Raw genomic sequence first — 17,531 nt, forward strand, 5'->3', positions numbered from 1 at the left:
AAAATACTGTACAGAGGGGTTACAATTACATGAACAAGGTAATGAGTACATTTCTTATCAAGCATTGTTGCTTCCTCCTTTGTTTTTCCCCTACCATCCCTGCCCTCCCATCTCCACAACTATACTCTCCCCCACCCCCAACAAAGTTGTAAAGTTCATTTCTCGACATAACATCCTGCACATCTCATTGTTACAATGGGTCCACCTGTATCCCTATTTAAACAATTTGTTTTTTCCCTTCCCCTCCCCAAATTATACCTACATCAAATACAGTGAAAAGAGGGGTTATACTTTAGGAGAGGGACATACAAAGCAACAAAAAAAATCACCTTATAAATATGTTAGAAACAATAGCAAGAACAAAGAAAACACTTGTGTCCTTATCTTGGGGTTCATTTCACCTAAGATCATCTTATCTGACCTTTTCCGCTTGTCTCAGACATATACTAGTAATTGCAAATAAGGGAAACCATGGTACCTATGTTTCTTTGGGCCTGGCTTACCACACTTAATATAATTTTTTCCAAGTCTTTCCATTTCCTAACAAATGGGGCAATGCCATTCTTTCTGATAGAGGCATAGAATTCCATTGTGTATATATACCACATTTTTCTTGATCCATTCATTTACTGAGGGACATCTGGATTGGTTCCATATCTTTATGGTAAATAATGCTGCAATAAACATAGTTCTGCTGGTAGCTTTAGTATGTTCTTGTTTGTGATCATTCGGGTAAATGCCCGAAGTGGGATTGCTGGGTCATAGGGGAGCACTATGTGGAGTCTTTTGAGGAACCTCCATGCTACTTGTACACTTTTAATTATTGTTTCTAAATGGGAAAAACAACCATCATAAAAATCATGGACCAAAAAAAAAATCTGTTTTCTCAAGAGAACAATATTCTTCTTCTTAAGAGAGTAAAATAAGAGAGTAAAATTAATTTTTCTTTTTTGATAAGGAAAATATGAGAAAATGAAAAAAATAACAGCCTCATAATAAGCACCTGGAGAGGTTTCATGGGGTAATTTCTAATTGTATCTTTCAGTTTAAGCAAATGGCTCCTTAAAGTACAACTTAATAAAAATGTTTTTCAAGTTTACTTCATTTTGATAGATTGTTGAATGTGTCAGAGAACAAAGTAATTGTATTAATTGAATTATTAAGTCTTCAGTGTGACCTTCTGTATGGTAGTCTATAGCAGGACTAACTCCTGGCAGTAATTAGGACAGGACTGGTCATGTGGACGAATTGGGCCTGACTTTGACTCATTTCTCTGTGTGGCAGTGTGATGAACCTTGACGACTTGACAAGGAGAGGACTGTACCTGAGTGACATCCCTCTACACGATGCCACGCGTGACCTCGTTCTTTTGGGAGAGCAGTTTAGGGAGGAATACAAACTGACACAGGAACTGGAAATCCTCACGGACAGGCTGCAGCTCACATTACGAGCTCTAGAAGATGAAAAGAAAAAGACCGACACGTAAGAATGTGATTAAAGATGAGGTCTGGCTTCTATTCCTGGTATATCACAATTCTACTGTAGCCAAGATTGATACTCAGATTAGAAAGGCATCTATAACTTTTTTCATTCTGATAGCAGTTGGCTTGCTTCCAAATATTAACTAAAGGCAGTAAATTCCTGACTTCCTTAAGAGATTTTAACCAGGATCTTGGGTGTTCATTTTTTATTTTAATACCATTTAATTTTAAGGTCAATTTTAACACATGAGTAGATACCTCTGGGCAGGTGCTGTGCATTCAACTCATGAATTATCTTTCTAAATAGCATAGTTGAATTAGAGAACACAATAGTACACGACTATCTTTAACTATAATTGTTTAAATAACATACTGGGATTCTTTACATAATTACATTGAAAGCAGTTCTATTCCTTCCTTTGAGGTCATTTTACTTCCCCCCATAATTCTAAGCTACAACTAGATTGAACTGTTCACCATGTGCTTGGAAGATTTTGGAAAGAATCGGAGCAGACAGTTTGACATCTACCATTGCTTGGAAACAAAACAAAGTGTGTGTTTGTTTTCATGAAAAATCAGACTCCGTATGGAGCTTGTGAGACTGCATTTAAGAACTTCAATGTCATGTAGGTTTTGTCAGTTTATGTTACTCAAAATCCTGCTCTGTTTGGAGATGGAGAAAACCATGTAGGTTTCCTTTTGCTTTTGTATTGTGGTTCAGTATTGGCTGGTGTCTCTATTTATAGCTGTGTTGGTTATTTTCTATGACTATGATAAGCTGCCAAGATCATCAACTTAAAAGCAGGGAAAGTTTTTTTTAATGTTGTTTTTGGGGCCCATAGTCTAAGTCCATAGTCACTTCTTCCAGTTGCTTGCAGAACATGACTGAAAGTGTGATGGATGAGGCTGTTTGCCTCATGATGGATGAAATGTTAAGTAGTCAGGAAGATATCTATATCCCAACACTCTCTTCAAGGAGACTATCTTCTACCCAATTGCCTAGCTTCCTCCCATTAGGCCACACCTCTTCTAGGCTCTACCACCTCCCAATACTACCATTGGCTAACAAGCAAGCTCCCAACACTGGCCTTTGGAGGACAGTTCTAGTTCACACTATAACAGTAGTTAAAAGATAACTAATATATTCCATACAGAAACAACTTTTAACTAACTCACCTCCCCTCTCCCTAAATTTTCTTCTTTTGCTTTTTACATTTTTCCATTAATTTAGTTTCTTTTTTTAGTAGAACTGGGAGAAGCTGTCAATGTACCATATATTGGTCTCATTAAGATTTTTTTTTCAAATGTAAAATGTCAAATAGAGAATCAAACAACCTTAGAAAAAGGCACCAATACCAATAGATAACAACAAACTTAACGTAAATCTTGAAGTTGTCAGACTATACACTTAAAGTTGAAGCCAATCCTGTGCTCAGGGATAATGACTCCAGTTTCAACAGCTCTGGGGACATTGGAAGCTGGTGGGCTCTTGCTGTCCTCTGGGTATCAGGCACTGCTTTATCTGTCTTTCTTGGCAGAGGCGTGGCAGTCCATGGTGCCCAGTGGATTAGTACAGGGCTACAGATGTGGCTGGAGACTGTGGGCAGAAAGGGAGAGTGTGGTCTCCTGAAGTTGAGGAGCTGAAGGACCAGGTATTCCAAAGCGCAGGCAGGTGTAACCCCGGGGAGCCTGATCTGTAGGTCTCCCATATCCAGAGCCTCAGCACCTGTGAGCTCTGTTACCAGCCCTCAGGCTCCTAGTACAAGTGTGAAGGAAGTGCTGCATAGGACCCTTTGTCAGACACAGGCTCCAGCTATCTGGAAGGTGGCCTTGGAAAAGGCTGGAGGAAAGCCTCGGCCATCTCTGCTGAAGGCCTTGCGACCCACTGTCTCCTCTCACATTGCAGCTGCAGTGGCTGTGGCCAACCACTGGTACATCGGTATTCAGAGGTCTCCATCTAATGCAAGCTGGCAGAGATGGCAGAGGCTCTGTGCCCCCTGGGGCATCTGGTCTTTGATGTGGAACTTTGGGGCCAGAAGCTCTGTTCTAGGGCCCTGCTTGAACAAGGTGTCCATACCTGTATTATGCACTTGGGAAGTAGATGTAGCAGAGTATGTTTATCTCTTAATAGACCAGTAGTCCAACTTTGGGAGTTACTAGGACTTTTTTATCAGGTAGATGAGAAGGGCTTATCACAGGACTTTGGTTTCCTCAAAGTTGATTTGACTTTCTGAGTCTACTTATTCTGTTTAGAGATATTGTGCTTTAGGAAATCTTAGATTAATTTTATATTGATAGATTTGAATTGAGGTTTTTTGTTTTTTGTTTTTTCTGTTCCTGGGCTTGAACTCAGGGCCCTGGGCACTGTCCTCAAGCTTCTTTTGCTCAAGGCTAGCACTGTACCACTTGAACCACAGCACTACTTCCTGCTTTTTTTCTGTATATGTGGTACTGAGGAATCGAACCAAGGGCTCCATGGATGGTTGGCAAGCTCTCTTACCACTCAGCCACCTTCTCAGTCCCGAACTGAGTTTTTTGGTTTTGTTTTTTGGTAGATAGTATTTCAAGGTGAAACTATTAGTTTTCTTTAAAGTTGAATAGTTCTATTGTTTACAATTAATAATCAAGTATAGCTTCAACACTTTACAAACTGTGTTATGCTTAGAATTTAAAAATGAACATTGGAAAAAATTCACTATGGTTTGGAAAAGAGTTTGAGCTTCCATTGCAACTATCTAAAATTTACCTCTAGACTTTAAGAAAGAAACAAACAAGAAAGCTCCTTTTCTTCCAGATCCTTCTTGTTGAGCCAAGAGATCACTGATTCTGTTCTGATTTGGTCTCTATATACAGACTGAACTAGTCCCTTGGCATGACCCTCATGCCATGGTGGTAGTTTTAGTATCATCTATGGACACAAATAAAATATTTTCTCATCTGGACCAATCCCTATCTGTTTTGTCTGCCTTTCCCATGGAGTATGAGGTAGGGATGACTGGAAAGCAATTCCACTTCATTTGCTATGACTTGACAAAAATTGCGATAATTTCTTTTGAGTCCTGAAAGGTTTCCAAGATTACACTATATCACACAACATTCCAGGTGCTGATAATGACAATTGTCAAATGGTCACCATCATCATAGCAAGGGCAAACACAGAACGATAAGTACAGACATTATTTTCTGTTGCTAGTCCTTTCTGATTTTTATTTTTTCTTTGTTTGTTTATTTAGCTAATTTTTTATTTGGTTTGGATTGTCTTTATTTTGGATTGTCTTAAATCTAGGAAGCATATGATCAAAATGAACAAATGGTTTATGTGTTTGATGTCACCTTTCACTCACATAAGAGCTGATATTTGATGATTTTTAGGATGTCACTAATTCAATATGACAGCAAAAACATCCAAGGTTTGCCCAGCATGTCTTACAGCACCTTTCTCACAATCCCAACAGACTACTGTATTCTGTCCTTCCTCCATCTGTTGCCAATGAGCTGAGACATAAGCGTCCAGTGCCTGCCAAAAGATATGACAATGTGACCATCCTCTTCAGTGGCATTGTGGGCTTCAATGTGTTCTGCAGCAAGCATGCCTCTGGTGAAGGAGCCATGAAGATTGTCAACCTTCTCAATGATCTCTATACCAGATTTGACACACTGACTGATTCACGGAAAAACCCATTTGTTTATAAGGCAAGTCCTGGAGCACCCAAGGCAATGCTGTTTGGGGTCTGAGATTCTGTTTACTTTCTACAAGTTCTGCTACCATGGTTTTCAGACTGTAGCTGCATCTGAGTACAATGAGTCTCCATGAATCATGACTTACTATTTCTTTAAATAATTACCTTCTTCTCCTTGTAACCCAAACAAGCATTTCATGGAGCTGATGATTCTCTGATTAAAGTGGAGTGCTCAGCAGCTTCTCTGCACTTAGGTTACCAAATCTGTGCAGACTGTTTAATCATACTTACTATAAACATGGCATTCATGTGGGTGCCTGCAAAAGACACTTTTACTGAAATCTATAAATGCTTTGCACCATAAAGAAATCATGGAGCTTGAGAAAGGTCCTAGGACTGAAGTGTACTTTGAAATAACAACTGGCAGCTAAACATTTATAAGTATTTTTGCCATTGGTTTCAAGTAGAAACAGATATAATATTAGCAAATGAAGTCAGTGGAATATTGTTTTATAAGGCCAGAATGTTAACCATCTCCAGGCATGTGATAGAATTTCACAGGATCACTTATTTTATGGTCATTTTCTGAGGTACAGTGTAGCACTTGCTGAAAATTTCATGAAAATAAATGGTGAGTAACCATGAGAAATCACTGAACTTTGGGCAGTGACAGTTTTATGTATGAGTGTGTGTGTACTGGTCTTGGAGCTTAAACTCAGGTCATGGGTGTCCTTCCTAAACTGTTGTGTTCAAGGCTACCACCCTACCCCTTGAAGTATAGCTACATTTTGGGCTTTTTTGCTGTTTACTTGGAGATAAGAGTCTCACAGACTTTCTCATCTGTGCTGGTTCAAACCACAATCCTCACCTCATATCTCAGCCTCCTGAGTAGCTAGGATTACAGATGTGAGCCACTGATACATGGTTTATCCAATGAGTTTTGTACCATCACTCTTTTAGTGACAAATGAAGTATTCAATTATTCTGTTAAATTTTCAGGGATCTCAGATGGGAAACTCATTGTTTATTAGAAGAAAATCTATAATTAGACTTGCTCCTGACCATAGATCAGAATGTATAATTTGTAAATACTTTATAAGGGTTTATTTTGTCAGAGTTCGATGCATTTGGATTGGGAGAGATAGTTTTTACTAGTGGAATAATTGAAAAAATCATTTATATGCTAACCATTGAACATGTACATGTGTGTGTTGCATTAGGTGGAGACTGTTGGTGATAAGTACATGACAGTGAGTGGTTTGCCCGAGCCATGCATCCACCACGCACGGTCCATTTGCCACTTGGCCTTAGACATGATGGAAATTGCTGGCCAGGTTCAAGTAGATGGTGAATCTGTTCAGGTTTGTACATAAAAAGGTAGTATAAAGATATTGTAATATTAATAGAAATCCTTTGTGGAGAACTGACTCATATCCTTGTCCAGGTAAATCATTAATACAAACAAGGAAGAGTATTTTGAGAGTAAAGACCAAGATATTTTGTTGAGCTCACTATTTCATAGAAATGGGAAATATGTATTTGAAATTAGCCTGTGCCATGGCCCTAAAGACAAGATCAAACCTCTTTCCCTTTTTGTTTTATTAATCACTTTCCTGCATCTCATACAAGGTGTTCCAATCACATCTTTAATAGTTAATAGTAATAATCATCATCATCATCTTTAAATATTTCTCTTGGGAGACAGAAGTTTGGTAAGGGTATAGAGAGTAGTCTAGAGTAGGTGTGTGGTTTTCATACATAGTTATTCTGTTTTGTATCATATCTACATTATTCTGTGACATAAAGAAAGCAAAATGTCAGATGTAAGTAAGTTGACACTTATTGAAGTCAAGTTCTGGTCTCTGCAGATAACAATAGGGATACACACTGGGGAGGTGGTGACTGGCGTCATAGGACAGAGAATGCCTCGATACTGTCTCTTTGGAAACACTGTCAACCTCACTAGCAGAACAGAAACCACAGGAGAGAAGGGGAAAATTAATGTGTCTGAATACACATACAGGTAAGAGAAATAGTCCTGGCATTTACTGAGTTGTGGGGAAAACGTGCTTTGATGTGAGTTAACTGGATGTTTTTGTTTTTTTTAGACTGTCATTGTTTCTGTTTTAAATGATTAGATAAGAAATACTTACGTGACATGACCATTGTTTCTAAAGCATTAATGTCTTTACATAAGACTGCAATATGTTTTTAATGTTTCCAGTCTCTATACAACCTTACTCTACTTCTGTCTATATTCCTTCTGTCCTGTCTTTTAGGTGCCTTATGTCTCCAGAAAATTCAGATCCCCAATTTCAGTTGGAGCACAGAGGCCCTGTGTCCATGAAGGGCAAAAAAGAACCAATGCAAGTCTGGTTCTTATCCAGAAAAAGCACAGGGACAGAGGTATGACTAATCTCAGCGTAATTCTCATTTCTAAGAGAATAGAAAATAAGGAGTCCACCATAATCAATGAACACAGACTATATTTGGAAAGAATTCTTTCAGAAATTAACTCTTCAGTAACCTGGTGGAAATAATTGCAGCTTGAATGACCTAGTTACAACAATGCATACTTTTAAGGAACATTTCATGGCTGCCAGTCTTGGAATGAAATTCAAAGCAAAACGGTAGATAGATCATACCTGAGTTTTGCTCTTTCTCTGTAACCCAGCTCAAAAATGACTGAGGTAAGTGGACTGAGAGGAACAAGCTCAGCCCTTTTCTCCTCTACTCCCTCAACTGGTTCTGAGATCCCCAGACCCATCAAGGAAGGGCTGCAGTTAATGGGCATTTTCCTTAGCCATCAAGCCTAAGACATTTCCTAGGGTTGCAGTGTCTCCCCATGGGAACAGATTCAAAGCCAAGTCCCTTGGGAGTTTCTTCTAGTGAGATGAGTGATTTATAATTTGAAAGAATCAAAACAGTTCTTGAAGGAAGTCCCTTAGATTCTTAGAATACTGTGGCTCTAACTCTAGCCAGAACGCTTTGTCTTGAGGACATTCTCCCACTTATACTGGCCTCTTCCCCAAGATCATGGCTGGTTGGATTCTGTTCCCTCTGGGGAGTGGGGAAGTCATATCAGAAATCAGGGACATTTGGTCTCTTGTTGACCCACTGGTTCGTCAGAGATGAGACTAGATCATATTTCTTTTCGTATAATCCAGTCTTGAAGGGAATGGAATGCTAGCTTTTTAAATATTTGTCTTCTTTCAGTTGGTTTTACTCTCAGCAGTTTACCCATGAGCTTGACATGTTTACCAATGAGATGTAAATGTGCACCATCTTAGTTGGGTGGTCCTAAGGATAATTTGACCCATAATTTTAATACATATGAGTTATAGAAGCTGGCTGTGCCTACAGACATCATTGTGAGGGAAGTCTGTATTTAGGGGACACTGTAAATTTTATGATCATTGCAAATTAAAACCACATTCCTTCCACTCTTTTAAGGAAATAAATCAGGATGATAACTGAACCTCTTCCCTTGGGATGGAGGACTGCAGATGAAGATTCTATGATCTCCAGACACCAAGCCAAGGATAAGATTCTGATTTTTTTGACTGTCCTCTTTGATTTTTTTCCCTGTACTCCTAAGTCAATTTCATACTATCCATTGTTCAGTATTCACTCTGCTTTGATTATTTTTAAGATTTTCGTATATTATGTAAAGTTTGGCTTTTAATGTGGATGATGTGAATTTCATGTATCTTAAAATCTACTGCAAGGATTACCTTAACTGGTGATGCCTGCAAGTGGTAGGCATCCAATAAATATTTGTTGAATTTAAATAAAATGGAAGAGTATTTTGCTGTGTGTGTATGTATATAATCATGCTTCACCAAATCTGTTTAATGCTCCATATATATGTATATGTATATTTTAATGACTATAACCTAGAACAAACTTTATATCATATTTGGTGTATATCATTATAGAAATCATTTTGTAATGGAGTGAATCTAAGTTTTAGGAAAAGATGATATTTATTTTCAGACTTCCAAAGTAAGAATTAATACCATGCTAAGGAAAGAGTGACTATTTTAAAGTATGCTAATTTTCTTTTGAAAATATAATACACATTATGATGATTAAATCATTGGATTCAAGTCATGTAGCAATCATAATTTGTTTGAAGTGCTATCATTTATATTGTAATAAAATTTAAATTTCACTGGGCACTGGTTACTCATGTTTGTAATCTTAGCTACTCAGAAGGCTGAGATGTGAAGATTGTAGTTGGAAGCTAGTACAGACAGGAAAGTCTATGGGACTCTTATCTCTAGTTAGCCACTGAAAACACCAAAAATGGAGCTGTGGTCAAGTGATAGAGCACTAGACTTGAGCAAAGAAGCTCAGGGAGAGCACCTAGATCCTGAGTTTAAGTCCCAGGACTGTAACAACAACAAAATAAAGTAATGACATAAATTTTCTTAGCTACTCACAGCTCTTACTGAAATTTACTGTTTCATGTTGAGTGACTATATTAGCTTAGGGTAGACATTAGGGCTTTCAACTCTACCCAGGAATAAGGCTGGAAATGCACTGCCAGGATACTGTTATTAAAGCCACTCTTGACCTTCTATTTCCAGAAATGAACTTCCTTTCCTTAGCTTAGAATGGGATTTTATCCAGGGCATCATGTTCAGGAAAGTCAGTATAATTTCAACATAGAATGTGTTATTGGAATAAAAGGCCTGTTGCTCTTATAATGTCACTAATAATTTATTAATATCTATCTTCAGAAAAATATAGTATACTTATATGTGAAAATGTCTGTCCCTAAATTTAGTGTTTCCTATCAGTCTATTCCATAAATGTATAAATGTTCCATGTTGATGTATAAAAGAATTGACAATAAATTATTTTTTCCACTTGTCTCTAGACAATTTTTTCAATACAATGATACTAATATGTGTAATTTTTAATGCCATATTGCAGAAGCATGTTATAATCTTACATATTATAAATTTTAATTCTTTATTGTTATAGTTGTATGTTACTCCTTTTAGGAATTATTAATTATTAACATTATTAAATGCTTGTGAGTGTGTGCACACACGTGCATGTGTATATGCATGACAGTACTGGGGCTCATTCTCTCACTTTTTTTCTCTCAAGGTTGGCACTCTACCACTTGAACCACAACTTCACTTTCAGTTTTTTTTTGCTAGTTAATGGGAGATCATAGTCTCTTGCGTTTGTTGGCTCAGACTCATCTAGGACTTACAATTCTCTTGCATCAGTCTCTGGAATGAAGACATTATTCTTGGTAGTCACTGTCCTTGGTGATTGGGGGCTATGCTATACTTGGGATCTATGCTGTTCCCCAAGGATCTCAAATGGCTTAGTGCTGCTTAAGAAGAAGAGGCCTAGTAGAAATCATTGGCTCATTCAAGATGTGTCCATGATTTGGATTCTGGGTCTGGAGCCCTTTCTCTCTCATGAACATTGCTTCCCATCTGTTATACAGTGCTTCCATTATCTGCTACCTCATGACAATCCCAAAAGCAACAGGGCCAGGAGACTGTGGATTGAAAACATAACATCTTTTTTTTTTTGGTCTATCATGGGTCTTGAGCTCTGGGCCTGAGCGCTGTCCCTCAGGTCTTCAGCTCAAGGCAAGGGATCTACCACTTGAGCCAAAGAGGCACCTTCAGTATTCTAGTGATTTATTGGATATCAGAGTCTCACGGGTGGCTTTGAACCGTTATCCTCAGATCTCAGCCTCCCAAGTAGCTAGGATTATAGGCATGAGCCACCAGCGCCCTACATCAATTTTTTTTTATTACATCAGTTGTCTCAGATATTTTATGATAGCAGCATAAAGCTGACTAACACAGGATACATCATGAGCAAAAGATCTCTGCTTCTGAATAACTTACATTCCAATTTTTACATCTCCATTGTTTCTAAATGTCTATTTTATCTAGTTCAGGTACTCACCATCCTCAAATTGAAAAATTGTTAGAATTTTCTGTCTATTTTCCATCTAAACCCATAAATTACTGCCAGAAGGACCTTTTACAAATACTAATTGCTTTATTGCTGAGAAACTCGCTTAATTGCTATTCATTGTCTGCATACCTTAGAAAACAACTACTGCATGATTTCTTTCATATACAGTGAATTTAAAGAAAAATGCAATGGAACATAAATGGGAGATTATTTGGGGAAAGAACCAATGGTTGTGGGAGGAGCAAAAGAGAGTAAATGGGAGGGAAGCACATATGATTGAAACCCATTTTGTGTATGTATGAAAAAAAATCATAATAAACCCACTTGAAAAGTTTATAAAGGGATTCAGAAGCATGTATGGAAATAAAATGAAATCCTACACTGTGTAATTAGTGTACAAAAATAAGTGAGGGGGAAGAAATTTTGAGGACAATTTTTAAAGTATTGTCACATTTACAAGATTATCTGTTGTGGCTATGTTTGTAACTCTGTGCCTTGCTCTGTATGGAAGCCAGTACTGCTCGCAGGCTTTTACTTGTCTTCTTAAATCTTAATCTGGAAATTTCTTGGATTCTTTTAGGATACACACTGCCTACACTATTGACCCACAATATTTGCAATATATTGTGTATTTTCATCTGTATATCTGCTTTCTTACCCTAGAAGGTTAAAATAATTCTTTCACTGGATACAACTACTTGACTATTTTTTGACTGAAGGGAAGGAGACAGTCTTTTAGATGAAATCTCTAGGAATTGTATTTAAAGGGAAAGAGGGCAATGATTGAGATTAGAGATGAGATGCCTTTAAAATGCCATTATTAAATTTGTGTTTGGAGGAAAGACTGGAGGGTTTGTTGTTACTGTTATTGTTGGTGTTGGTGTTGGTGGTGATGATGGTGGTGGTGTGTGTGTGTGTCCCAGAGCTTCTTTTATTGTAGGCTACCACTCTACTACATGAGCCCCAGCTCTGTGTCTGTTTTTTTGTTTTGTTTTTGTTTTGTTTTGCTTTGCTTTGCTAGTTACTTGGAGAGAAGAGTCTCATGGGCTTTCCTGCTCAGCCTGGCTTCAAACCTGGATCCTCAGTTCTCAGACTCCTAAGTAGCTAGGGTTTGCACATGCGTATGCCACTAGCACCCAGCTAAAACTGGCATTTTTGTATTTGGTGCATAGACTTGTTCAAGTAAGGGCAATAAATATAGTGGCTTATGGAATTATTCAGAAGCAAAACTAAAAGAACCTTGTCATGGATGAGCCAAAGTGAATGGGGAGTAGATAGCCAAAGAGAGAGGTAATGACAAGTTAGTGGTTGATGGGTTGATGATGGTACCCTTCAAACGAATAGAGTTTAGAGGAATGGCAAGAATATCAAACAGATTTTATGTTCTTGTCAATCTATTTAAAAGAGAAATCACTGTTCTCCCCAAGGACTATGATGGTGTGATAGAATGATGTATGTAGAAAGATTAACACTTCTTTAAAATGTACTATGTAATTTTTTTGCTTCTTTTGTATCTGCTTCCCCCATGGTATAACCCTTGTTTTCACTATATTTGATGTTGGTGCCCTACATCTTGTATATACATTTTTTTAATTTGGGAGGGGAAGGGAAATAACAAAATACTGAAATAAGGATACAGGTTTACCCATTGTAACAATGAGATGTACAAGACACTATGTTGAAAACGAACTTTATAAACTTTATAACTTGGGGAGGGAGGGAGGGAAGAGGGAAAAACAAAGGAGGAGGTAACAACACTTGGTAAAAAATGGACTCATTACCTTACTCATGTAACTGTAAGCCCTCTGTACACTATTTTTACAATAAAAATCATTAAGAAAAAGAGTTGAACTTCATTTGTCTGTTTGCAAGTATATCCAACCTAGCTTGACTTTCCAAACAACCACCAGTTCTGGGATATTGATGAAGTCACCTAATTTTTCCATAGCCAAGTCTTTTCATTATAAACACAGGATTATAATAGCCACTTACTAGAATTGTTGGAAAAATGAATTACAACAAAGGAATAAGAGGATTTGGAATACTGGATAGAAAATTCATAAAATGAAAATTTGCAAATCATTGATAACATAATATTAAAGCTAAGTATGGACAGCTCACATCATGAGAAAACAAAAGGCTCTACAAGAAAAATATGATAATACATTTTTGTCTTTCATGAACCTTGATACATGTCAAATGAAAAGTCCCGTCCAGCAATTAAGACAAAATGTAAAAATAACACTTTACCAGTTTGAATTAAGACACACATAGTTTTAAAATTTTATAAATGAATTTGGATACATGGATATGTATTTCATTTTGTTTAAATCTATTATTCACTCACCAAACACTATGCTCTATTTTCTTTGTCACTGAAAAGGGAAAATAATTTCTCCTTTGCTTACCGATTTTGTTTTCCATCATTCTCTCTAATGGCTCATTACCCTCTAGAGGGCAGCAGAGAATGCTGTTTGGAACTGAAGGGCTGAAAACAATAGGAGCATACTTTTTTTTTCCCCTTGGCTTTATATATGTTTTTATTATTTAAGAAGTTGTACAAAGAAGTTGTCATTTAACAAAGCAGTTATAAATGCAATGCATCTTCCGTAGTGTTTCCCCTTTCAACATTCTCATAATACTCCCTACCCAGTCCTTCCCTGAATTTTCTTAATTTTGTAGGATATATTTTGAATTCTTTACTTTATTCACCACTCTTCTTTTCTTTGTTCATCATTACCTCTCTCTTGGACCCCATACCACCCCTTTCAAGTACCTGTTTCTGTGTGCTACTCTATGATCCAGCAACTCTACTCCTGGGTATTTCTCCAAACGATTATAAACCAAGACAGGATACAGTAAAGCCACCAGCACTACCATATTTATTACTGCACTATTCACCATAGCCGGGTATGAAATCAGTCCAGATGCCCCTCAAAGGACAAATAGGTCAAGAAAATATTATATATATACATATATATACAATGGAATTTTATTCATCCATTCCTTAGAAAGAATAATATTGTATCAATTGTGAAGACATGAAAAGACTTGGAAAATTATGTTAACTGAAGTAAGTCAAGTTTAGAGAGACAAAGAATGCATATTTTCTCTTGTATATGGAAGCTCAAATTAACATATAAACTTATAAGTTTGATTGGTATGCAAGTTTACACAAATTTATGAACTGAAATATGAGAGATTCAAGGGAGACTCAAATGGTGCAATTACTTTAAAAAGCAAAGGCAAAAATTTCAAGAAAACATACTTTCTCTCAGGAAAAGTTTACTTTGGCTGTCAATTGAATGCTGTTGCCTGTGTGCAGAAGACCATTTCTACTCATTGGGAATATTCTTGAATATTTTGTGTATTAGTGACTCAGAAGAACCTAGCAGATGTCCCTGTCACAAGAGAGAATCAGTGGGATGAGGCAAGGCAGAGTCCCTGACCTGGGAGAGACATAGTACCTGTGGTCTCACAAGGAAAGTACAGTGTCATATCTCAACACCAGATAAGACAGAGTCCCTTATTACACAGTAGCTAAATCACAGGTGGCCAGGCTGGGAGGTATGATCTCAAGAGGCAATCTCAAGGTGATCATTAAAGGATTCTAGGTGCATTTCTCCAGCTAAAAGCACTGGGAAAAACTTCCCAGTACTTCATAATGAAAAAAAAACTCTTACCACAATCTCTAAAGAAAATGTCCGAATTAAGAGTGACACAGAGGGTTAATCCCTGGGAGCTACCATGACAAAAAAGATCTAAGAGGCAAAAAAGCTAGAGATTTTTCTCCCATCTGTCTTATTCTAGAGAACCACCAAGACACACTTAAGAGTAACTAGAATAGGGAAAGGCAAGAGTTCTGTTTCTCCCTCTAATAGTTGGTTACTGTTTACACTTGCTTATCCCAGATTCCTACAGGATTTGCTTCAGGAAGAACTGAGCCTTTTGGAGGATACAACAGAGCTAAGAGCAAATCTCATCCTTGATAACTAGGAAAGATGATTTTATTTATTTTTTCGCTCTTTGTTCTTTTTTTTTTTTTTGGTTCCGGTCATGGGGCCTGAACTCTGGTCGTGGGCGCTGTCCCTCAGCTCTTCAGCTCAAAGCTAGCACTCTACCACTTGAGCCATAGCTCCACTTCCGGCTTTTTTCTTTTTGCTTATGTGGTGCTGGGGAATCGAACCCAGGGCCTCAAGCATGCAAGGCAAGCACTCTACCACTGAGCCACCTTCCCAGCCCTCTCTCTTTGTTCTTATCTTAGTTTTTCTACCTGATTATTTTAATTCCTTCTTTCTCTGGGCTATCACTTTTTTCATTCTTTAATATGCTATTTTATTTTAATTTTATTACCTTTAGTTGTACAAAGAAGTTTCAATTCAACCTGTCAGTTTATAATTACAATGCATCTTGATTAATGTTCAACCCTTTCATCATTCTGGTTCAGAAAGAGCTAAGCCTCTTGGAGCATAGAACAGAGCTGAAAGCAAATCTCATCTTGATAACTAAGAAAACAAATTTTATTTTCGTTTTTATTTTTCCCTTTCATTTTTATTTTTTCCTCTTGTGTTTCACTAATGGATTGTTTTAACTCCCTCTTTCTCTGGGTTATTACTTTTTGCATTCTCTATTATGCTATTTTATTTTAATTTTATTATCATTAACTAGATGCACAAAGAAGTTTCAATTCAAATGTCAGTTTATAATTACAATGCATTTTTTTAAATGTCGGTCATAGGGCTTGAACTCTGGGCTTGGGCACTATCCCTCAGCTCTTCCGTTCAAGGCAAGCACTCTACCACTTGAGTCACAGCACCACTTCTGGTTTTCTAGTGGTTTATTGGAGATAAGAGTCTCATGGACTTTCCTGCCCAGGCTGGCTTTGAACCGTGTTCCTCAGATCTCAGCCTCCTGAGTAGCTAGGATTACAGGCGTGAGCCAACGTTACCCAGCTACAATGCATCTTGATCAATGTTCACCCTTTTCACATGCTCCTCCAAATCCTCCAACCTCATTCAGCCCCTCAGGTCACCTGGCTTCGTTTTTATATGTGGGCTATCACTCTCAAAGTTACTGCTCCTCTGTAATTTCTGACGTCTCCCTGCTCCACAAAATCTGTACATATACATGTGGGTGTTAGGTACCTACTACCATCTGCCATTCCTCTTCTCTGCTCTCATTCCTCTCAATAGTTAAGTTCTATATCTACTATTTTTTTTCTTTGGGGGGGGGTCCGGTCATGGGCCTGAACTCTGGGCCTGGGCGCTGTCACCTCAAGGCTAGCGCTCTACCACTTGAGCCACAGCACCACTTCCGGCTTTTTTTTCTGCTTATGTGGTGCTGAGGAATCGAACCCAAGGCCTCATGCATGTAAGGCAAGTGCTCTACCACTGACCCACCTTCCCAGCCCTATATCTACTATTCTTATCTTTGTAACCTCCCAACAGTATAATAAAAATATCTTAAAGTCCTGAAAGCATAATTGTTGGTTGTGCTGGCATAATTAATAACCATATCCTCTCTTTGTTAAAATCTGGTTGAAGTTTGGGTAAATAAATGTTAGAATTGAGGTACAGCCCCAAGCAATTGTAGGGAGAGAAGCAGCACATCAAACCAGTTAATACCCAACTCTGTGAAAATGTAGAGACTAGCCAAAAGGGAAGATTTCAGATGAATAAGGCCTAGTACACAATTTCCCTTCAAAACCCATCTCAGAAACATGAAGAAGCTGAGAATATTAGGAAATACATCTATCACCAGACACCACTAACATCACAGTTAAGAATCAGAGTGACACTGAAGTGAAGGAAACTTTTCACATGGAACTCAAAGAAATGATCAGGATGTTTAATAAAATGAAAAAGGATGTTTATAAGCATTTTCATAAAATCAAAGAGGATACAAGGTAACAAAGTAATCCAATGAGAAGATAAATAGAAAGCTAAATGAATATCAAGCATGCTAAAAGAGCATCTAATCTACGAAAAGAGCTCAAAAAAAATACATTTAGACAGTTTAAAGAGTTCAAAGAAAACATTCACAAATAAGTAAAAATATCAATGTAAAAATGAAAAGAATCTCAATAAACGAATAGAATATGAAAATAAGCTCAAATTGAAATCCAAGAAATAAAAAATAAAGTAAAAGCTACTTCAACAAAAGATAAATTAGAAATAATAGGAAGAATAAGATAAAATACAGAAAAAAATGAGAATTCACAAGAACTTCAAGAATCCATTAAAAAACCTAACTGAGAATCATGGGGCTACTAGGATAGGGGAATATGTTAACTAAAGTTGACAAATAGAGGAAAATTTCCAAAATCTTGAAAAATAGAGGCCTGTTAAGATATAAGAGGAGTTTACAACATGGAACAAAACAGCTCAAAATATAATTGCTAAATAACATATCA

General features: G+C 37.4%; 1 protein-coding gene across 2 annotated transcripts in view; it reads left to right on the top strand.

Annotated features, from left to right (window-relative positions):
- Window positions 1-9,385, top strand: part of Gucy1b1 (guanylate cyclase 1 soluble subunit beta 1) — a 52,257-nt gene extending 42,872 nt beyond the window's left edge. For both annotated transcript variants that reach the window (XM_042668458.1, XM_042668459.1), the window contains 6 exons: window positions 1,285-1,482; window positions 4,937-5,174; window positions 6,382-6,522; window positions 7,030-7,184; window positions 7,441-7,567; window positions 8,615-9,385. In XM_042668458.1, coding sequence (XP_042524392.1) covers window positions 1,285-1,482; window positions 4,937-5,174; window positions 6,382-6,522; window positions 7,030-7,184; window positions 7,441-7,567; window positions 8,615-8,638 — 883 coding nt within the window. In that variant the 3' untranslated portion in view covers window positions 8,639-9,385. The remainder of the gene's footprint in view (window positions 1-1,284; window positions 1,483-4,936; window positions 5,175-6,381; window positions 6,523-7,029; window positions 7,185-7,440; window positions 7,568-8,614) is intronic.
- The last annotated feature ends 8,146 nt before the right edge of the window (window positions 9,386-17,531 follow it).

This window comes from Dipodomys spectabilis, unplaced genomic scaffold (genome assembly GCF_019054845.1).
Source record: "Dipodomys spectabilis isolate Male_0828 unplaced genomic scaffold, ASM1905484v1 ptg000436l, whole genome shotgun sequence".
NCBI lineage: Eukaryota > Metazoa > Chordata > Mammalia > Rodentia > Heteromyidae > Dipodomys > Dipodomys spectabilis.